This window comes from Mustela nigripes, chromosome 10, assembly GCF_022355385.1.
Source record: "Mustela nigripes isolate SB6536 chromosome 10, MUSNIG.SB6536, whole genome shotgun sequence".
NCBI classification, from domain to species: domain Eukaryota; kingdom Metazoa; phylum Chordata; class Mammalia; order Carnivora; family Mustelidae; genus Mustela; species Mustela nigripes.
Genome location: NC_081566.1, coordinates 28771357 through 28793884, shown reverse-complemented (window position 1 = coordinate 28793884; position 22528 = coordinate 28771357). Strand labels below are relative to the sequence as shown.

Sequence of the window (22528 nt, the reverse complement as noted above, 5' to 3'; positions counted from 1 at the left end):
GCTGCGTGGTCTTAATATTTGCCCTTGGATTTCCAGAACAAGCAGGCCCATGAGTGTGGGAGGTGTGCTCACCACTCAGGTGGGCAGACCCAAAGGTTGCCGCCACAACCCAGAGAAGGAAAGCCCGGTATTTACCTCGTGGCATTTGAAGAAGGGAGAAACTTCTAGAGTGGCCCGAATGTCTTTCAGCCGGTCCCGGTAGGCGATCTGGGGACAGAAAATGGCCAGAGTTCTAAACACTTGGGGGTGGGGCGGCTTTTTGCCAAGTGTCAGAGTGGAAGGGACCTTCTGCCCTGAGCATTTATTCCAAGCCCCAGGCCCAGGCGAGGCGGGCAGCCGAACTCCTGGCACCACGCTTTGTCCATCCACACTCCTTTGTGAGCGGGAGGGGAGGGAGGGGAGGCCCTGCTGAGCCGTGCAGCTCCTATGAGCTCTCACACGTGGTGACATTCATTCAGGAAGGACAATAGTGTGGAGGCAGCCTCCAAACAGCCCAGCCACCATGGGGCCTTCCAGAACACAGACCTCGTGTCCATGACCTTCCGAAGGGAAAGTGGGGAGCCTCTGCCAGGGGCCTCTCCATGCAGCCCTCGGATGGGGACAGAGCTGCGCCGGCCTCTGGGGTGCCTGCCGTCCCCAGGGACTGCGGGGAAGCCCGCTGTATGCAGGCTCCCACATCCCTCGACACCCTCCTGCAGAAGGTCACGGCCCAGGCTTGGCACCACCAAGAGTGAGGCATGTGCTCTGTGGCAGGCAAAGAGGGGGCTCGGGCCGTGGAGGAGCTCGGGGGTGCACCCCATGCCCGAAGCCTCCTTGCCAGGGCCTCAGGGAAGCCTATCCGGCCTGCAGAGGGAGGGAGACCCTCGAGTTCAGCCAGCTCGGAGTCTGCTCAGAGATAACGCTGTCTGGGTCCACCCCTGCTCAGAAGGAACCTGTCCCTGGGGGCTCCAGGGCCCATGTCCCCAAAGCACCTGGGTCTGTCCCAGGGCACCTTTCCCGTGGGGTGCAGATATTCAGTACACCCTACTTCTGCCTGGAGGGTCAAGGTCCTAACCCCAGAGGTCAGAGCCATGTGTCTAGCTTGTCTACTACTGCAGTGGCCTGCACGTGAGCTCCCACTCTGTGCTTTTCTAGCTGGGCCTTTGACCCTCTCAGTCCCTCACCTGTGAAGTGGGGACAAGAAAGTCTCCCCGCCCCAGGGGACTGCCCTGCGGATCTGGGGAGCCCACGATGGTTGGCAGGTACTGAGACTATAGTGGCAGCAATCCTCTCATGGGAGGCAACCGTCCTCAGAGCCGTTAGGGGATGGCAAGGGAGAGAGTGAGCCCACTGGGTGCCTCCGGTGACCTTCAAATGGGGCTGGCAACCGAGTCAACTTCCTCTGTACCTGCCCAGTGGGAGTTTGAGGCCGGCGTGTGGGCCTGGCGGCCCGGCTCGGTCCAAGGCTAGGCAAGCGTCGGGGGCCATGGGTGGTCCCCGTGCAGCCAGCCCCTCCCGGGAGTGGTGGGGGGCTGACTTACCAGGATGTTGCGGTTCCCCTTTGTGAACTCTCTGAAGGCCTCGGTGACCTGCTCCCTCGTTTTGGTCTTCTTGAAGTCCCGGTTCACGGAGCCGTCTTCTTTCTGAGAAGGACAAGGACGCCCCCCAGGGGTGTCAGCAGAGGGCCTGGGGGCTGGCAGGGCGCTCACCCACATGGCAGCCCAAGGATGCCAGGCAGCTCACAGGGCTATGGAGACCCCATGGTGCCCAGGTGCTGGGGAGGGAGGCGGGCACCCGTACTATCACAGGGTCAGGGGAGGCCTGGGGTGTGCAGGCCAGGGATGGAGGGGTGGGGCCGTGGGCAGCAGGGGCTGGATGAGAAGGACGGGTCTCCACTTCACCCGGGGCTTTGCCCTCAGAACCCGAGTGCCCACGGGTCCCTGCTGTCCAGACAGAAGACAGGGGCTCCCAACCCCAAGGTCAGCTAGGTTCCCTTTGTAATTTGAGATCCTTTATCGCAGGTTACCTGGAGGCCAAGATGCTGTCTCTGCTCCCTGGCCCACCCCGGACAGGAGATGGCTCCCTCTTCTTATCCTGGCACTATGTGTGTTCTACGCTGTTCCAGGGAAGCGCATGGAGCTTAGCTCCCCCAGGGGGAGCTCTGCTCTTGGGGACGAAGGCTGAGGAAGGATGGCCCCACGTGGAGTCACCACACTCGGGGGTCTGTGCACCATCAGGCCAGTGAGTGCAACGTGGTCGCCTCGGAAAGGTTAAGCAGGGCAGCCAGCCAGGTGGACGGCCCATCTCTGGGGGAGGGGAGGGGTGAGGCAGGGAAAGTGCTGGTGGGGACACTGGCCAGACAGTGACCAGAGGTCAGAACATCCAGCTGGAGAGGGAGAGGTGAAGGATTGGGGGGTCGTTTCATACAGACAAGGAGAGAAAAATGAGCGCTATGGCGAGGGGGAGAGCATGAAATTTGTAGCCAATCCGAGGGCTGGTTGCAGAAAGGAAAGAAAATGCTTGTTTCAGAGGACAGGGAGAAGGGCGAGTGGCTCTCTCACCCCAGAGCAGTGCCCATGGGACCTTCTGCAGAGGTGCTGTCTGCCGTCAGGCAGCTGGCGGGCGGGGGGCTTCCAGTGAGCCAACCCCGACGCTGGGGCCCAGAGTGGGCCGAGGGTCGAATCCCAGCAGGGCCCCAGTGGGGACCACGGCCTGTGCACTTGCGACCCCATGGGGGCACATTGGAGCCCCTGTCCCCTCCTCAGCTGGGCGCCTGCGGGCCTCACCTTGATGCCCTCGATCCTAAAGCCGAGGGTGGCCGTGGAGCTGATGGTCTCCCTCCACTGCATGTACCGCGGCTTGGTCACAGCCCGCTGGGCCTTCTCCTCCTCGGTTGGGGCGTCAGGGTCCACCTCGATCATCTTCTGGTACATGTCCTTGCGGAGGCTGGGCTTCTTCCGGGCCTTGGTGAGCTCCTCCTCCAGGTAGGTCCTGCGTGGCGAGGGGGTGTGTTGAGGACCGCTGGCCGGACCGCAGCTCCAGCCTCGCCCGTGGGCAGCTCTCAGCTTAGCCCAGGCGGGTTGCCCAGAGGGGCCCACGTGCACTCAGGCTGGGAGACCAGGGCTGCCTAGGGAAGGGGGTACCCCACGCCAGCATCACTGGGGAAGCCTGGAGGAACCCAAGGTCCCGCCCTTCTAGGAAGGGTTTAGACGTCCTTGGCTCTCTCACCCCCCTCCTGAGTACGAAGGCCAGGCCAGAAGGTGGCCTCTGAAAGGCCCACAGTGGGGGAAGGGGAAGCTCATGGCCGGTACAGGGAGCCTGGGGGCCCCATGGCCAGTGCTCTATCGCAGATGTACTGGCTCAGCCTGCCTTGCCCACCTGTGCCCCCTCACACTGGAGCCCCCAGCCCAATGGGCCCTGGAAAACGTGGCCAACACCAGCACACTGCCCTGCCATCCGCATGTGCGGGCTGGGCCTGCCGGCTCAACTGGCAGGGGTCCCCGGAACCTGGCGAGGTAATGGCAGCGGGGGCAGGACTGGCTGAATCCCTCACCCCCCCTCGCCAGACTGAGGTGGACAGCTACCCCCAACTGCACACGTAGGTGTACGCAGACGCACCCCTGCTCCCCAATCACACCCCTCTCCCCCGCCCCCGGCTCCATGGCTGCCTGCTGTGAGCCTTCCTGAAACAGAAGTCACAGCACTGAGCTGCCGCGAGGGAGGTTTTCTGCGCGGGCCCCTTGTGGGTGGGGGCTGCCCACAAGGTGGGTGGCTGTGACCAAGGTCTGGCCCCCCTACCCCTGGGTGTCCCAGGCCCTGCTCAGCCACTGCCTGTCACATCTGCTCCGAGCGGGACCAGAACAGACGGCACATCCACTCGTGAGGTCTTTGAAGGACAAGGTTTCAGAAACCACTATATCAGATACAAGAAAAGATCAAGTCCCCGGGTGTGAACACGGGCCTGGTCATTAAATGGCCTTCCATTGTGCACACAGCCCATACATGCACTCACACTCACACACGTACACATGTGTGCACACTCACACCCACACACCCATGCGTGCATACACACCCCACACACTCACACCCACTCACCCACACACTCACGTCACTCACCTGCCCACCCACTCATGCACTCACTCCTCTCACGTGCACACCCCCCATGCACACCCTCATGCATGCACACTCACCCCCCCATGCACGCACCGCCCCATGCACGCACACTCACACACCCCCGTGCATGCACACCCTGCTGGGCCTGCAGGGCCGGGCCAGTGATGCGTGGAGTCCCACTGGCCTGTGTGTGGCTGTGTGTGCGTGCTGAGTGGCTGGAGCAGGCTGGCCATCCCCAGTGCTCCTGAGTGTCCTCTGGGGGCCTGTGGGGTGGGTGGGGGGCTCTACTTCTGCAAAGAGCTTTTATTAGTTTCTCAAACGGGAAGGGGCCTCAGCTCTCTGTCTCCTCTGACTGGGGCTTTCTCCAAAGCAGACCCCACAGTCCCCCCGGGGTAGAATTGCTCACCCTCTGGCAGAGGAAATGGTCAGCAGCTGGACAGTGGGGCCCATGCTCCCTGACACTGGCCCTGGGGAAGGCGACACCTCCATTTCACAGGGGGGAGCAGAGGCCAGCTGCAGGGGGGACCGGCAACCATATGGAGGCCAGGGCACCCTCGGAAAGGCAATGAGTCCGTGGGGAACCCACAGCTTCCACGCTAAGGCCACTAATGGCTTCAAAAACTGTGGACGATCCCAGTCTCCACCCACCAGCCCGATTTGGATGTCAGAAGGGCGCTTCTGACTCTGCCTGGCAGGCCACACAACACACAGGACCACAGGGCTGCATTCGAGAAAACTTGCCAGAGCCACATGAGCCTATGTCCATGTGGAACCCCAGCCCCGTGAGGCCCCTGGTTTAGGACACTGCAGGTGCCCATGTCACCTGCTCCTTAGGCCCCCACCATGGCCAAGGCTGCCTTTGCTGATAGGCCAGCCGGCTTCTTCCTTGTGTTAAGTCTCCACCTGTCAGGCCAGGGACTCAGGCCTCTTCCCTCTGGCAAGAACGGGCCACACTTTGGGAGTGGGCACGGACTGCTGGTCTTAGGGGAGGTGGTGAGGTCAAGGATTCTGGATGGACAGAGCTGGGGAGGCAGCGCAGTCCCCGCAGAGACACGGGGTGCCATGGAGCCCCCTTGGGGCCTGGTCTGGACATGCTGCCCTGCCTGCCCCTGCTGGGTCCCCTTCCCCTGTGGCATCAGTGACCCCTGCTCATCTGGGCCATGACCCTGCCTTTGAGTGGCAGGAATGCAGAGGGGTCCGTCCCTGGCATCGTGAAGCAGGGAGGAGAAGCTGAGGCAGGACCCCTTCTGCGGAGGCGCCCCCTCCCCTCCACGCGCACTCCGCTCCCACACCACGGCCTCCGCCTCGGGGCCGCCAATGGGGGGACTCAGGGGACAGAAGGCGGCCTCAGGTGGAGGGGGCCCCTGTCCCCAGCAGCTTCCTGAGGAACAGACAGGTCCACAGGGCAGCCTTTCGGGACCCACTAGCCACAGGTTCTTCCCTCAGGCTATACTTTTTTTGGCCACGGTTGGAGTGAACTCATTGGAATATTTATGCGTCTTCCCTGGAGGGGACCCATCCTGGTGTACGCTGCGAGGGCCTTCCTGGGACAGAAATAAGACTCTGTGGGAGAGCAGTGGCCACGTGGTGCCTGAAGGGACAGTCTGTTTCCTCCTGTGGGCCAGAGCAGTGAGGGCCTTGGACAGAGGGAGGGAGGGTGGTCAGGACACGGAAGAGCAGAGTGGGGCCGGGACCTCCCCCACCTTGGTCCCTGCCTGGGGACAACACAGAAGGAATGCAGCCCGCAGGGTCTGACTCGGTTGACAGTCCCAGGAAGAGTGAGGAGGGAAGGGAAACGGGGCTTCTTCCCTGGCCCTGGTCTCTATCACACACACACAGACACACGGGTCTTTCGCATTCTTCCCTTGGAAGAAATAAATCTGCTTCCGCCACCCAAAGCAAACATAGGCCCCAGGGCCCAGACCTGCCAGGGCCCAGTCAGGCTCCTGGGAGGCAGGACAGGGCTTTCAGGACAGAAGGAGCTGCTTGGGGACTCCTGCGACAGAATGGTCCAAGTCTGAGAGGGACGAGGACACCATGCAGTCAAGACAGGGCCCAGGCAGCAGACGGCATGGTCTCGGGCCCTCTCTGCTCCTGGCTGCTCCTCCTGTCTCCTTCCCTCCCGAGTCCTCCCCTGGCTTGTCTCCCCAGGCAGACGCCAGGGCTCGGACCCGATTCCATGCACAGGCCCATGCGCCCCCTTACAGCTTCTGTGCCTTACGTGGGGCCCCTGGAGCACCCCATGTCTGCCAAGGGAGCAGCTTCTGGGCTCCACTTATACTCGAAGGGCAGGCGCACGTCTCTGCTGGCAAGCCAGCACGTTCCAATAACGGGCTCTCCCTACCCCCAGGTGTGGGCACAGGAGTCACAGGAAGGGCCTCTACTACCCCAGCCTCCCTATGCGGCCACCCCCTTGCTACTCCGAGCAGCACCCCGACCCCTGCTGCCCAGAGAGGCAGGCAGTTCTCTCTGCCTTCCCCAGGCTAGCTCAGCACAGAGCCCACCCATTCCCGGCCCCACAGCTTTTGGCTCTAGAAAGGGGAGGAGGCTGTGAGGGGCAAAGCCAGGGTCCCATCCCCTCTGCATGCCATAGGACAGGGCTGGGGCAGGGAGGGGGTTCCCGTGGTCCCCGCAGATCCCCAAGCCTGCCAGGTGCACACGCTGGGCTCACCGGACACCCATCTTGCAGTCCATCACGCAGGGCGAGTCGAAGGCGGCCAGAAGGTCGTCCATCTGGTTGTAGCGCTCTCCGTCCTTCACCACGTCCCCGTGGTAGGCGGGCACGAAGGGCTTCAGCACGTCGGCCATCAGCCGGTCCAGGCAGCGCTGTTCACACTCACAGTGCTTCTTCAGGATCCTGCCATTGGCTGCCGCCTTGAAGCTCCCTGTGGGGTGAGGGAGGAGGCCCTTGGTCCCTGACCCCCCACCCCCAGGCCCCAGCTCCCCAGGCAGGTCTCCTGGGGCTGCCCCCAGGGTCCCTGCTTGTGGAACAAGCCTTTCCGGGGGCGTGGACGCAGGTCCCGGCGGCCAGCCAGTTCCCTGGCTTCCCTGACCGCAGGCTCCTTGTCAGAAGAGGACACCGGCACGCGCAGCTGGAGGGCCCCATCGTACCTCTGGTGTTCCCGTGACCACCCCCAACCCATTGCTGGTCCTGCTTCTTGGGTGATGAAACCGCCTCTGGTCTCAGGACGGAAGTCCTGGGAGGGCCGGCTCCAGTCTTGGGACAGGGACACTGGCTGAGAAGCGGGGGTCCGAGGCACTGCCCACCTGTACAGTGCTCCTCAGTCACACTGTCAAGGAGTGTTTATTTAGGAAGGCGTCTGTCCAAGCACCTGGGGCTGGGCCCAGGTGTTGGGGACATAAAGGAAATGTCAGATCCCATGCTGGTCTGTGGTCATGAAGGTCAAGTCTGGGGCAGCCGCCCATACCTCCCCAGAGGATGATGCTCACTAAAGGCCCTCTACCTGTGGACTGGCCGGCTCTTGGGCTCTGGGGTGACAAATCCCTCCTCCCTGGTGGCTGGCAGGTGCCCTGGCCAGCTACACCTAGGACCCTCCTTTGTTTGTGGGGTGACCTGTCTGCACCTTCCCCACCTACAAGATGGGGGACAGAGACTGTGTTTCTAAGAACGTTGTGACCCCCAAGACTAAGGTGATTTGCGCATACAGTAGGCGCTCAATGAAGCGCTCTGTATGGCCTCTTTGTCCCAGCTGATGCAGGAGTGGTCAAGCTTCAGGGCTGATGATGTCACAGGTTTTATTGATGAGTCCAGGCAGAGGACATGCGGACGGGGAGAGAAAGCCCGAAGATGGCAGGGACGGAGGAAGGGGGGACATGCATTGGGGGAAGGGGCGGCATGGCTCTGGAGGGGGCAGCTGTCCCCAAGGCAGGGCTCAGGCCACACCCGGCAAGTCTGGCTGAGAATGCAGACACTGGGGTCTCAGAGAAGCTGTTCCAGACGCTTCCGTCCCCGGGAGTGTGCAGGACCAGACCTGTTTTGCCCACAGGCTCTGGGTGTCTCCCAGGGGAGCTGGCGGTCCGTCAGGAAAGCTGTGGGGGGAGGGGCGTGCCGTTACCTGCGTGTCCTGCCAGCTGGATCCAAGGGTACTTCTTCTTGAAAGACATGACAAAGGGAGACCAGTGAACCATGTTTTTTATTTTCCTCCATGATTTGCTCTAGAAACAAGCACACAGAAAAGTCTCCATTAGAAAGGGAACAAGTACTTTCTGATTAGGATGAATTCAAAGCAAGGTAACTCACTGCCGGTGGCCCCCAGAGGAGAAGTGGCACAGCCTCGGGGCAGGTGCCCTTGGCAGCTCCGAGGACCTCTCCTCTGTCACCCATGCGGTGTGTGCACCGTCAGAGGGAGCCTGGCAAGACCTGCTGCCCAGCAAAAGGCCCAGATGCAAGGGCACCTTTACGGCAAGGGGTGACAGGTACATCGTGGAAACAGGAGGACACATGTCCCCTGTCCAGCGCCAACAACCCCTTCCACTTTTCCAGCAAGGGACAACTAAACCCACCCTGTACCCTACCCTCCCTGCTCCTCTGGGGCCTCAGGCTCCTCCTCTGCCTAGTGAGGGAGGGCAGCGGGTCCCCCAGCCTCCCTGCACGGCTGGACCCTCCAGGACTCCAGGAAATGGCCTCAGCGTCCCAGCAGGCAGAGGAGAGAGGGTTGTGTCCCCTCACACTGTACCTGTGGGTGCGGCAGCAGAGGCACTGTTTGCCTGCAACAGACCCGAAGGGAAACTTTGCGGAGGGTCCCTGGGGAGAGCACCCTGCACCCCATGGCCGGGGCGCACAGGGGCGAATGTGCCTGCAAGTCCCTGCTCTCCAACGTACTTCTTTTTGGGTGTCTCTCAGGTAAAACCTGTGTGTGCACGCGCGCGCACGCGTGTGTGTGTGTGTGTGCGCGTGCACGCCCATGGACAAGGAGCCAAGGGGCTCCTTGCACAAAAAGGAGAACTGACACTGACTTAATCCCTTATTTTACTCTGCAAGAAGCATGCAGGGCCATCACTATCCCGTCCACGGGTAGAACCGAGCCCTTGGAAGTCAGTGATGAAATGAAGCTGGTCCACAAAACCTCCATCTTACACGCCCGCCTCACAGAAGTCTTCTTCTCCCCCCCAATCCATGTTTCTCCAGAAGCACACAGCCCTGCATTCACTTTGGGACAGAATCTGAGACGGAAGACCATGGGAAGACCACAGGCCCCAAACACAGGCGTCCCTAAAGGGGGGTGGGGACCTGCGCTGAACAGTGCCACAGGTCCCTGAGAAAGCGAGTCCCCAGCCAGCAAGACCACAGCACGAAGCTACGGGGGGCTCCGGGGCTCCACGCAGGGTAAGGAGAAGCTAGGAGCTCTGTGGCGGGTGGGGGGGCGAGGAGGAGGTCCCCCGCCTTGGCTGGGGGGACCCTGTAAATGCAATGTCCTGGTTCCCTGCCCCACAGCCGCCAGCTATCACCCTCAGGACGGGGGCCCCATCCCTGCAGAGGCTGCGGGCGGCCAAGGTGGATTCAAGGTTAAATCAGCCGCCCCGGGTTTTCTCTCTTTGCCGAGACTCAGCTGCTTCTGTCATCAGGCCTTCAAGTGAAAATCTGTTTAAGGAGAATTCCTCCCTACTAAACCTGCCAGAAACCCTCACCCCGCCACCAAGACCTAATCTATTCTTACGCCAGGCCATGTGACAAAAGGGCCGGGCCTCCACTGGCAAGGTTGATCTTCTAGATCCTTCTGATGGAGATCACCAAAGAAGGCTAAGGAAGGCAGAGGCGTGACTTATCTCAGCACCCAGAAGGCGGCACAGACAGTGCAGTGTGGGGGGGCAACAACGGAAAAACCTTCTTACAGCCCGGGCGGTGGCCTGATGGGCCGGTGGGGGAGATGCTGAGGTCAGCGCCAAGCCAGAGCACACAGCCAGCCACCATGCAGGGGACAGGGGTGTGACAGGTGCAGCGTGGGAGCAGGAGGACACGCATTCCCTGCCCAGGGCTGACCCACCCCATGCCACTTTCCCACCAAGGGACAACTAAACCCACCCTGCGCCGCCCCTCCCTGCCCCTCTGGGGCCTTAGAGTCCTCCTCTACCTACTGAGGGAGGGGCCGCTGGTCCCCCAGGCTCCTTGCTGGACCCTCAAGGGCTGGCGTCCCCCACAGGCAGTATGTCACCTCGCATTGTATCTGTAGGTGCAGTGGTGACAGACAACCCAGGCTAGCGAGGGGCATGCCAAGATGGGTGGGTGCTGGGAAGGAAGGCCTTCATGGAGGCTGTGACCGACAGAGGCAGGGCGGGGACAGACCTGGGGGAGAAGGCTCCTGCAGGCCTGCAGGCCCGTGGGATGGAACCTTGGGTCTGGAACAGCTGGGTCCAGCAGGGGCTGAGGGTGAGCGGCCGACACCAGCTCTGGAGGCTGGGCCGGGAAGCCTGGAGCAGGGCAGCGTGACGGTGCGGGGGAGGCAGGTGGACCCCTCCCCCCGACTTGTCAGATGGGATCAGCACATGCGTTCCCCTGATAGCAGGAGCAAAAGCCACTCCATGAGGATGGGGTATGTGTGGGAGAGTCTGAGCCAGAGATGAGGGGGGACTCGGGGGGCAGGGGGTCCTCAACAGTTCATGCTGAGCTCTTCTGCTCAGGCTCCTTCCCGGCATGAGGAAGCTGCCTCTCCCATGAAAAGGGCCAAGGCCACGAGAGTCCTTCCATGCCAAGTCTGCCCAGGGCGGTCAAGGGCGGTGGAACATTCTTGCCTGTGGGTTTGCATGCTGGGGGCACCCAGGCGGTGCCGAATGTGACTAGCACCACCCAGAGAAAGCACGGGCAGGTGGCAGTTGGGCTGGGAAAGGACCGTGCAGGCCACAGCCGTGGGAGCACCGGGAGAGGGAGGAAATCAGCCCACCCCTGCCCCCACCAGGGGGTGGGTTTCCTCAAAATGGGTCCCCTGGGTGGTCAGGGAGCCGCTCTGCTCAGGGTGAGTCTTCGGAGCCTCCTTTAGCAGAGGAGCCCAGAGCCTTTGGGAAACACGCTGTACCTGGCACTCAAACCCCAGATACGTCCCAGATCTGACCAGGGCTGGAGGGCTGCATTTGGGATGCTATTGGAAGCCCTTCACAGGAAAGGAAGAACTACGCAAGGCCCTCCCGGCCGAGCAGGTGCAGTGCCCTAGGGCAGGCTTTCGTCTGGACTTTGCGGTCAGCCGACCCAAGTGAGCTCTTTCAGGTAACGGTGCCGGTTTACCGAGGGGGGTGATACCCCGCCACACAGACCCCTCACGGACCACCCCCACTGGTCAAATAAGAATGATCTGGGTTTTGCTCTGTTTCCTCCATGAGTGCAGGGGACCTGCTGCAGGCTGTACCTTGCTCGGTGAGAGCTGGGGCCTCACTCTATGCTCCGGCTGCAATTTAGGAGGAAAAACGCCAAACCAGCAGGACGGGGGAGGGGAGAGGCCTGGAGATGTCCGATGTTTGGAAATCATTCCAGGGAGTTCCGTCCCCTCGCACCTGCCAGGTCAGGGAGAGGAAACGGGTCAGAGAATGTGGCGCAGTATGTAGGGGGAGGGAAACCTCTGAAAACAGACCTCTACCCCCTTGGTGCCTGAGCCTGGCCCAGCCCAGACAAGCCTTCGCACCACAGCCAGACCGTCCCAGCAGCTCAGACTTCGAGCGCCTTGCATCACCGGCCGGCGGGAACCGGGATGTCTGGCACACGCGAAGCTGCTCTCTAGAGGTGGGGGCCCACGCGGGCAGACGCCTTCATTCAGCCTCCAAGCGCACAGGTTGCCCTAGCCCCAGAAGGGCCCGGAGCAGCCCAGAGGCCCCCAAGCGCCCAGGGCGGACACGGTCCCCTAGCCAGCGGGGCCACAAGTCCCTGGCCCGAGCCCAGGGGAGGCAGCCTGGCCAGCATCTGATGCGAGCCTCCCCGTGAGGCTTGTGGCTCCTGGGGAAACACCATTCTCTGGCTGCTTCCCCAGAAGGCCCGCTTACGCTGCAGGGGAGCACTGCCTCTGAAAGATGGAAGGGCTGACCAGGATCACCTCGGAGTCTGGCCTTCGTCTTCCAAGGAGCAGACAAGGAGGGTGGAGTGAGGAGGAGGGAGCAGGGACCCAGAGCGGGACTGGGTGGGGGGAGAAGCCAGGTCACCCACAAAGGACCAAGGATATGACATATGGGATTCCTTGTCTAGAACTTCGTAAGACTGTCAACACGAGGATGGCAGAGCCCGAAGCAAGCGTGGGGCTTCTTCAAGGTGCTTTGTGGCCACCCAGCTCTCCCACTTGGGAAGCTGTCCCTGCCTCCTGTGGGGGCCAACTGCTCAGCCCGTTGGCGGGAGCAGGTGACCTGCTGGGTCCTGACCTGCTCGGCCTTGGCCTATGACAGTGCTGGGGGGAGGGGAGGGCTCCACTGTAAGTGCCTGAGACTCTCTTTGGGGGCTCAAAGCACTCATTCCCCTCCTGCCTGTTCTTTGGGTCTGACCTTGCTCTGTCCTCCTCCTCATGGGCTGGGCAGAGAGTGGACCTCATGGAGGTGTTCAAGCCCAGTGCCCAGCCTCCCTCACAGGAGCTGCCCAGGCCGGGGCCCTCTCGGGCCTGCTCCTCGCAGCCAGCAACTGGGGTAGGGTGGGGAGAAAGGGGGGTGACACTGGAGGCAGACACTCCTTTTTCCAAGGACTGCCTCACGGGTTGCATACGTTCAGGCGGCCGGCACCCCCCCATTCCCCCATCCCCCCGTGGAAGTATGAGCAGCAGTTCACTAAATGTACTCTCCCCGGCCAGGGAGATCCTGCAGGCAGGCAGGGCTCCACACACCTCTCCCCACCTACCCACAGAATCCTGCAAGAGTGTCGGTCTCTGCCCTCAGGACTTCTCCCCAAGAATGACTGCGGAGGACTCCGCTAAATCAGCACAGATCGGACCCACCTTGCCCAGGAAGCCTGCCCTCTGGGTGTTTCCAGAAGGCCCTCCCTGCGCACACATGCACACCAGCTCTTATCTGGACGAGTGTGAGTCTCCTGAGAGACAGACCCCTGGCCCCTGGCCCCACCAGGCTTTCCCTTGCAGGGGGGTCCCTGAGCAGACACCCTGGTCAGCCCGGCCTGCAGGCTGAGCCAAGCCCCACAGGATTCTGGAGGAGGGAGACCAAATCCGACAGGCCCCCCTGGGGCCATGGTCAGAGCCCCCCGATGCCAACTAAGGTTCCCAGGTAGCTGTGGACCTCCCAGCCGTGGCAGCGAGCAAGTGTTTGAACCTGGACCCTTTGCCCCCGTCAGTGTTCTCATCTGCAAAATGGGCTCAAGAACGTGACATGTGCCCTGCGTTCCCAAACAGGGTGGCAGGGAGGACCAAGGATGTGATAATACAGGTGTGCAGGTGCTCATGGGACAAGACAACCTCAGGTGTTCATTTTGCTTTTTCTTCTGTATCTTTTTTTTTTTTTTTTGTAATTGAACTAGTTTTCACTCCAAGGCAAGGCAGATGGGCAAGAACCCAGATGGGTACTTCCAGCAGGTCAAATCGTTGCCAGGGGGCAAGGAGAGAAGCTAACTGTGTGACTCACTGCTCGAGAAGCTTCCCCCTAGGTGCTCCCAGCTGCTGGGAGCTCCTGGCCTCAGGGGACAGCCGGAGCCGGTCAGAAAATCAGCAAAGCTGCCAAATCACCCCATTTCACATATGTAGAGGTCTGCCAGGTGCCCCGAAGTATAGCATTTGAGGGGTAAGCAGTGAGATTGCTGCGCACATTTCATTTTCTAACAAAAGGGGTTTTATAGACTTTTGTTAACTTTTTCCCACCGAATCGGTTCCCCCAATTTTCTGCTTTTTCCTCCAGCACTTCCCTTTTATAGAAATAGTCTGGCCCATTGGCTAACTTTTCTTTTTCGATAATTATACAGAGTCTCCATTTGTTTTTGTTCTAAGGGTAAGAGAGACGAAGAGAAATCTTGAAGATGTCAGAAAAGGGGCTCTTCTCTGGACCCTGGGATTCTCCAAGACAACACTTCCGGAGACTGGGGGTTGGGGCATATGTGTGGGTGCACGCGCATTAGCGAGCGGTCCTAACCCAGCTGAGCACATCACTGATGTCTCCTCCCTCACCACACTGACCAGTGTGTTCTGTTCTGCACTGGAGGACAGGTGTTCAGAGAGGTTAAGGAACTTGCCAAAGGTCACACAGCTTCCTGGTCCCCACCATTTAATTCAGAGGATTTTGTTTTGTTCCAGCCAACAGGCTAACCAGCACCCACCCTGCTCCCCATCCTCTCTGCCTGTTCTGGGCCTATCAGCCGCTCTCCCAATTAACACAGCCTCAGATCAACAGCGAGGACTCTTGTCCCCAGAGCGACCTTGCCGACAGGCCCACTGGGCCTCATTCTGAGTGCATTCCCAGCACCACCTCCCTGACCCACACTCCCTGGCCCACCTCACAAAGTCCTGAGAGGGGAGGGCGAGAGACCAGCTCCCCCCCAAGGGAAGAGCCCTCTCTGCCTCAGTGCCTTTGTTTTGCTCTTGCAAAAGGCTGAGCGAAAGTCACTGACTGAGGTGTCCATGTTTGGAAGAATGCTTTCTTTCTTCCTTCTTTTGGTCTCTCTGAAACAGCAGTTGGGGTTTCCCTGGTGATCCTTCCCTTCTGTGCTGGGGAAAACCCGCACTGCTCCCAGGCCCAGGCCAGCCAACTTTGTTCATTGGATTCGCCCTGGCAGAGCCTCCGAGCCGGCAGCTGGCATGCCTGGGCAGGTAGGGGCCCCTGACCCGACGGCTCTCTCTTGGAGCCCCGCTTAGAAACCTGGCTGGGGCCCCAAGCGAAAGCCGTCCCTGCCAGTGGTGAGCTGTGCGCCTGGGGGTGGAGGGGGGCTGGTGAGGGAAGATCTTCCAAAACCAAGACCCCGAGCCACCGGAAAAATTAAGCCCAAGGACTTGGCAGGGCAGGTAGCACCAGCTAAAAATAAGAGTCCGGGCTTTAAGACCAACCGCCATCCCCCACGTTAACAAACAAGAAAATTCCCCTAAAAACCAAACGCAAAGACTTCTGCAAAAAGACCTGAGGAATGTTTTCTTTTATTCCCGTCTCCTCACGTGATGTTCTCCAGGCTGGGGGGGGCGGGTTCAGAACACCTTCCCCGGAGGTCATGGCGGGGTATGGCTCTTCCTGCCTGCCCTTCGGAGAAGCCGGCAATGGAGGGTGGATTAAGTACCCGGAGTGTGGAATGGGCGGCTGGGCTGGGGCCGGACAGCAAGGACGGGCAGCCCTCTCTAGCCCCTGAGGCCTGCTACCTCAGCCATTGCAGGCGTGAGAGGTGGGAGCTGGCCCAGGTTCTCATGGTGAGGGCCGCTGAGCCCAGGCTCTGGGGTAGAGGGCCTGGTCGGGACCTCCAGCTGCTGCTTTAGAGTAGACACTTCTGATGTGAGCTTGGCCCTGCTGACCCTGTGTGCGGGGGGCTGCCCCAGCCACTCAGTGCCTTTCAGCACATTCTGGCCGAAGCCAGGAGAACCCTGAATGGCTGCCCAGCTCTGCACCCCTGGTGAGCTCCCTCCTTCCCGTGGCAACGAGAGGCCCACTTTCTGGGCCCAGACACAGGAGTCCTCCTCAGGGTGACTCTCCCAGATCTCAACCAGGGGGCTGCCCTGGCCCAGCCAGCGAATGCCCCCTGCTGCCACAGGAGGGAGCTGGCCCCCCATAAACACGCTGCTACTCCCAGAAGCCTTTCCGGCCTTATGTGTCCACACTCCTGCTCTCCGGCCCTCTCCCACCCTCTCCCATCCACTTGCTGGGGCCTGGATTTTTCCAGAAGCATCTCCACATGGGGTTTGGAGGAGCGCCCCCTCCCCTTCACTCAGGTCAGTCCACCCAGCAAAGAAAGCTCTCCTAACAGTGCACATTCCAGACCCGCCCTCCTCCCCAGCTCCTAGCTTTGCAGGAGCTGGCGTCCCAGGGACCTGCAATCTTGCCAGCTCAGCCTTGGTTGGCTAGCCAGGGATGGAGGTACCCTTCGCTCAAAATGGAAATGTTCCTAACACTCCCTACCAGGCAGGGCCCATAAAGGCTCCATCTCTGGTCTGGAAGGTCACTAACTTGGCTCCTCCTTCCTCCTCCCTCCTGGGCTTCATCCTCTTAAGAACTAAAAATAATAAAGGAGGGCTAGAGGAAACACAGAGGAGTGGGGAGAAGCGGGGGATGGAGGGAGAAGGACACACACACGGAGACAGAGGAGGGGGGGTAGAGGAAAACCTCTGAACGCACAGAGGCCTCGTGCACCTCTCACACCAGGAGCCAGGCTGCGGGGCCTTGGGGGCTGGGAACCAACAATAGGAGGAAACGGGGAGAGGCCAGGCCAGGAAGGGCCCTGGGGTGGGGGAGGGCAGCCTCCAGTAGCTGACCTCCCAGTGGACAAAGCTCACAGGACAGAAGAGCTCAGCTTTTCCTTTGGGAAAGGGCACCCAGGGCTCTGCCCAGCTGGCGGGAGGGGGGGCACACCCCTGTGACACACACCAGGGCCCTTCCCTCCCTCAACCTCACCTATCCTTCCCCAGAGACCTTATTTTCACTTTGGTAAAACGCAAAGACACAAAGCCCATTTACAGAGGGTGGAAATTTCCTGAAGGTCCTCATTGCTCAGCAAGGAAGAGTAGGGCTACACAGCACCCCCCTCCCTTGCCCCCGGGGGTGGGGGGCAATTCCTCCCGGTGGGGGAGCCAGCCTGGCCCTACACTCCTGTTCCCACTTCTTCCTTGGCCTGGGGGCGCTGGAGGCCCTCAACCCCCTCCCAGCTCCAGGAGACTAAGCAATCTTAGCGGGGGCAGGCCAGCCCCACGGCATGCGCACTGCGCCAGGAATTGAATAAGCAGCTAATAGGTACTGAGTACGAGGGCCAGACGCCAGGCTCAGTAAGCATCATGGCGGTGGGACACCAGTGCCTCGACACACCGCACAGGGACTCTCGTTCTCCTAGGTTATGGGTGGGGACACAGCTTGTCCAGGTTCCACAGCGGGTGAGTGGCAAAAGCAGGATCAGAACCCAGGCATCCTGACTCCAGGGTCTGCGACCTCCCAGCTGCATAGAGCCTGGAGGAGAGGCTGACATTCCTGGCTGGGGGCATCTGGTGGGTCAGCAGCCTCTTGCCAGCTCAGATGCAGAACAGGAATCCCACCTGCCTGTCAGGATGGTTTTTTGGATGAAATTCCCTGTGCGTAGCGCGGGCCCCAGACCCAGCATCCAGTAACCTAGTGATGTGATGACAGCACGCCTCCCACGGGAGGGGGCTGGTCTCTGAGTCCCACAGGGGGTGCCTCTCTGGGGGATAAAACAACGGCCGAGGCTCCATGTTGGCTCAGCAGACGTGAGCCGCATGTCCTTGGGCCCCTTTTCTTCTATTCCGCAGCACAGGCCTTTGGATCCCTCCTCCCACGAGGGACATGCAGAGGGTGAAGGCCATGGCCGGCAGGAAGTGGGTCCCCACAACGGTCCCATTCCCTGCCTCAAAATGAACTCTGGGGGAGCTTGGGCCGACGGTCAACAGACTTTCTGGAAGTCCAGAAGGCCCAGGAGCTGCTCCTTCGGATGCCTGGTGCTGGAGACAGCTGTGAGAGACAGCCTGGCCTTCGAGCCACCAGCCTGTGTCCCCAGCGGACACTCTGCTCCCCAATCCCCCTCCCCCAGGGACTATGGTCTAAAAGAAGTCTCTTTGCTTCTTCCGGAAGCCTCCACTAGGCAACAGAGCTCAGCTGCCCGTTTTTGTCCCACATGGGGGTATGACATTTAGACGGCCAGGAAAATGCTGGGAGGTTTTCTGTACAATGTTGAGGGATCTAAAAGGTCATCGTCCGTCCCTGCAGTTCTCAGAAGCACAGTGCTGCTACCAACAGAGCCCTCCTGGCTTAGGGGCTCTCACACTCTTGGGAATTTGGAGATACCCTGAGATCGAAACTCTTTGGGTTATGAATCAGAGACCACTAGACAGAGCAGAAGCTTTCCTCCACCTTCAGCTTGCTAAAATGTGACCTCACTGGGGGCATCTGCGGGGGCTCAGTAGGTTAAACGTCTGCCTTTGGCTCAGGTTGTGATCCTGCGGTCCTGGGATCGAGCCCCAGTCGGGCTCCCTGCTCAGTGGGGGAGCCTGCTTCTCCCTGTCCCTCCCCTCGTGTTCTCTCTCTCTCTCTCAAATAAATATATAACATCTTTAAAGGTTGCCCTCTCTGGGCCAAGGATGTTCACGGACACAATACTGCCTTCTAAGTAGCTTCTGAGCATCCAGAAAGTGCTCGTAAGAGATTTGCAAAGGGGCTTAGTCTGGGCTAACTCCGAAGCCAGATTTTGGGAACTCCCACGAAAGGAATTTCTAAGACGGAAACTTTTCAGGAATGCCACACGAGAACTTCCACGCAGCATCAAATATTGAGCTGTATTTAGGAAGTATTTCTAAGCAAGCAAGATGCGTTGGTACACTTCATATTTCTGGCCGAGCCCACGGATTTGCCTGGGGTTAAGCAGTGGTCAGCAAACGGGAATGTGTGCTTGCAGAGATGATGGTCAGAAACCCAGAGCTTGTTTCCAAAGCAGCACCCAGCCCTGGATCCCTCCTTGAGTCCCCCAGCCTCCTGTTACCTCCCGGAGCCCATCAGGACAGAGCTGGGCTCTTTGGAGCTACAGTGCATCTGTTCACGCATTCATCACTGCAGGCACAGGAAACAGGTTGCTGAAAAGACGCAGCAGCGAACCCCCAAGTATGAGCCAGACTCATCAGCTCTCAGAACACAGCTGTCCCCCGGGTCATCTTGACGTCTGTGCTGGTACGCGTGATTTTCATAAACAGACTGACTCATTGCCCTTCCCCGTGTGTCTCTGTCAACTGGGCCCTGAGTGCTTACTGAGCACTTTCCCGGCAGCCCGAGTCTGCAGGGAGAGGCAGGGAGTCCCCCGGCCTCCCAGTGCCAGAGAAGCCCAAGGTCCAACTGGAGGGCAGACCTGGGAGGTCCTGCCTCCAACCCCTCCCCTGGAGGCCTGCATGGGCCAACAGCAGGGGGGGCTCCCACCCTCCCCAAGCAGGGACACCCACATCGGTTGGCTTCACTTTTTGCTTTAAGCTACAGTGAGTTTGCATTTAGTTTATATGGAGATAACTTACAGCAGCTCGCATGGGTTTTCCCAAAGCTGCGGGGGCTCCTGCCTTCTCCAGCTCTAGCGTCACAGAGCAGAGGGCCAAGAAACACAGCCCTTGCACTGTGAGCTACACGACAGCCCCCTGCAGAAAGTTATTTCAGATTCCTCCCTCCTTCCTCCTGACTTGCGGGCAATAAAGCATGATTTCAGAGACGTGAGTGGGTCATCTGAAACATCAATTCTGGAAGGCTAGAGGCTGAGGACCGGACTCTGAGTAAATCTTTCCTGCCGAGGGCTTTGGCCCTGAATCTGAGGAGCTAGAGAGGCGCTTGGAGGACGGGCTGCTCCGGGCAGACAGGGCGCTCTCTCCCCATGCTCTGGCCATAAGCAAGAGGCAGGAGCTGAGCAAGCGCAGAGAGCAGCCCTGGTGTGACCCACACCTGCCATCCGCTGGGTGTCACGCGTGTCCTGGAGAAAGATAGAGTGGCCTCCATGAGGTGGGAAATCTGTCCTCCCGGCGATTGAGAGCTACCAGGAAGGACTCTGTCCCACAGAGAGGGACTCCGGAGGCTCACCGTGGCCACAGACCTCTGGCAGGCTCGGCCCCTCAGAGGCCTCTGGGGATGGCCCACATTTAGGAACTGTGACATCGCTTCTAGGGAACAGGACCAGCTGGCTGGCTTCTTCCCCTTAACTTTCAAGGCTATTCTTAGGGCACATCTGTCTCTGAGCGAGGTCACTAAGGAAAAACCCAATTAAAGAAAATATTTTCAAGCGGTCGTCATTTCAATCTTGGGAAAAGGAAGCAAGGCACTAAACCAGTAAAGAACCCCAGAATTCAGGGTGACCCAGGAGGAGAATGGAGAGTATGTGGCCTGGGAATGCGGGTGGCTGGGCTCTGCACGGAACTCTTGGCCAGCAGGTCGTGAATGGACCGGCAGCTTCGAAAACTCTTTCCTCCTTCCCTCCCCAAGTCAGGTCCGCTCCCTGCCCCACCTGGGGGAGTCGGGTCAAATTCCCCTCAGCCCTCAGTCGGATCCAGAGTACAGCCACTTAGCGACATGTGACCACATGATGTGGCCCAGAGACGCTAGCCAGAAGTCATGTTCTTTGGCAACAATTTATTTTTTTCGAAATTAGTTGCTGACACAAATGAGGACATTTCACACAAAAACTCAGATCTCCAACCATCTGTGCGATATGTGGCCTACCGTTCGGTGTGGCATCCCTTACGAGCTAGACCTCAGAGGACACCTGGAGATGGGTCACCAGACCCACTTCCCACATTAGCACCTGCCCAGCACCTGACAGCAGGTTCGTCAACCCGCTGGATTTAAAGGCAAAGAGGAAGGGGATGGGCCAAGGATGGGCTCAGGACCTCTGTTGGTCCTAAGTAGTCCATGTGCCTGTCCCGTGAGTGTGGACAGACCTGTGACCTACTGCGCTGAGCTCTGTTTCTCCATCTGCACAAAGAAAGGAAATGCACAGCACTCTCCACGCCTCAGACCTCACAGAGGATGATGTAGGAAAGCAAGGGGACACTCTGAACACCTGACTGTACCATATGCAAGGTAGGACACTGGTCATTCGGGGCTAAAAGATCCAAGTATAATGCCTGAGGAAAACTGGCCTCTCTAGTTAGAAGATTCTGGGGAGAGGCGAGTGGGGCAGTGGAAGCCCACGACGCAGCTCAGTGGTCACCAAAGGGAGCTGAAATAGAAGCCGGGACTTCTGAGCCACCCGAGCACGCCGCCACAGTGGGGACTTCATTGTCTGCTTGCCAGAGAAGTGGAACAACACTGAGTCACAGCTGAGCAGCGCAGGCCCTCACTGGCCTCTGGCCTCTGTCCCCCATCGGTAAGAGCAGAAATTAGAACCGGGGCACCAGCCACTGGAGACTGCCAGCCGCGGCCCGGCCTGGGACGGGAGACATGATAGCGCTGGACTGGGCCAGGGGGAAGCCCCGTGTTACATGTTGGCCATAAAACTCAACAATCAATGCCAGGGGCAAACTGGAGGGATCCATGCCTCTGAGTATCCACAGCCCAGCGGCCAATACCATGGATGACCCACGCCGCCAGGCAGGCCCTCTACATTTCAGCCTCAAAAACTTTCTAGAATTTAAATCTCAGCATGTCAATTTCAGGCGCCTCCCTGCTTTAAACCTTTGCAGGCGGGGCGCCTGGGGGGCTCCGTTGGTAAAGCGTCTGCCTTTGGTTCAGGTTGTGATCCCTGGGTCCTGGGACCGAGTCCTACATTGGGGCCCCTGCTCAATGGGGAGCCTGCTTCTCCCCCTGCCTCTGCCTGCCTCTCTTGCTCTCCATCTCTTGTGAATAAACAAACAAACAAACAAACCTTTGCTGACTTCCTGAAAGCCTTCAGGATAAAGACCAGACTCCTACAGATGATCCTGGAGGGCTCTTGCCTGCCCCTCCAGGCACCACCGCCCCCCCCCCACCATACTGAAGAAAAACCACCTGTTTGCTGAGACATATCAGACTGCTTAATGCTTCTGAGCCTTCTGGACTATTTGCTCTGGCAGAGACGCCTCACGAAATGTGCCCAGAGAAGAAATCTTCATCCTTCAAAACCCCACCCAGGCATCACCTCCTCCTTGTGCTTTCCTCAGACCTCACGTCCTTTAGCCTGGTGCAGAAGCAAAGGGACCATATCCCTTCCATGGCCCCTGTGCCCCAGACCTCGCATGTCTGTGTGCTGCACGTCTCAGAGCAGACTCACGTGACCGGGTTGTACTGCAGTGTCCCCTCCAGTGGAGGGACTGTCTTCAGGACATCAAAAGGCTAGTCCACCCTGAATCCCTCGGCCCCAGCACACTGCTTTCTCAGGCTCAGGAATCAACCAGGGCCTAGTAACTAAACCACTGGGAGCCCCCCCCCCCCCGCCAGACTCAGCCTGGTCGGGAAGACAGAAGTGGAGTCTCACCAGAATCCCCAACCCAACCCCGGAGTCTGACTTAAGGTTGGAGGGATGGGGTGAGGAGGGTGTTCTGAGCCAGGGAAGGAAGGCTCACTTTTGCCCAGAGGTTAAGAGCTCAAGGCAGTGGCCTCCAAGGACCAGCACTTCAGGGAAAGAGGCAAATGCAGAGAGCCGGCAGCAGAGAGGAGCGGGGCTCGGGCACACAAGGAAGACAGAGCCCCCCAAAAGGCATCCAGGGAGATACTCTGCACATCAGAGCAAGAAGCCGCTGGAGTTTGCACCCCCATGCACCCAGACCGCGGCTGAGCAGACAAGACTCGGGTCTCCCCACACCCAGGCTCACGCTGGCCCCACACCCAGGCTCACGCTGGCCCCACACCCAGGCTCACGCTGGCCCCACACCCAGGC

General features: G+C 59.8%; 1 protein-coding gene across 5 annotated transcripts in view; it reads right to left on the bottom strand.

The window, feature by feature from the left end:
- The window catches only part of ITPKB (inositol-trisphosphate 3-kinase B), an 87503-nt gene that overhangs the window by 5027 nt on the left and 59948 nt on the right, over positions 1–22528 (bottom strand). For 4 of the 5 annotated variants that reach the window (XM_059412884.1, XM_059412886.1, XM_059412887.1 and 1 more), the window contains exons 3-7: positions 8169–8268; positions 6764–6977; positions 2766–2970; positions 1521–1622; positions 136–207 (exon numbers count right to left, since the gene is read on the bottom strand). In XM_059412884.1, coding sequence (XP_059268867.1) covers positions 136–207; positions 1521–1622; positions 2766–2970; positions 6764–6977; positions 8169–8268 — 693 coding nt within the window. Of the gene's footprint in view, positions 1–135; positions 208–1520; positions 1623–2765; positions 2971–6763; positions 6978–8168; positions 8269–11481; positions 11596–22528 lie in introns of those variants that run through there. The other variant, XM_059412888.1, reaches the window with a different exon arrangement.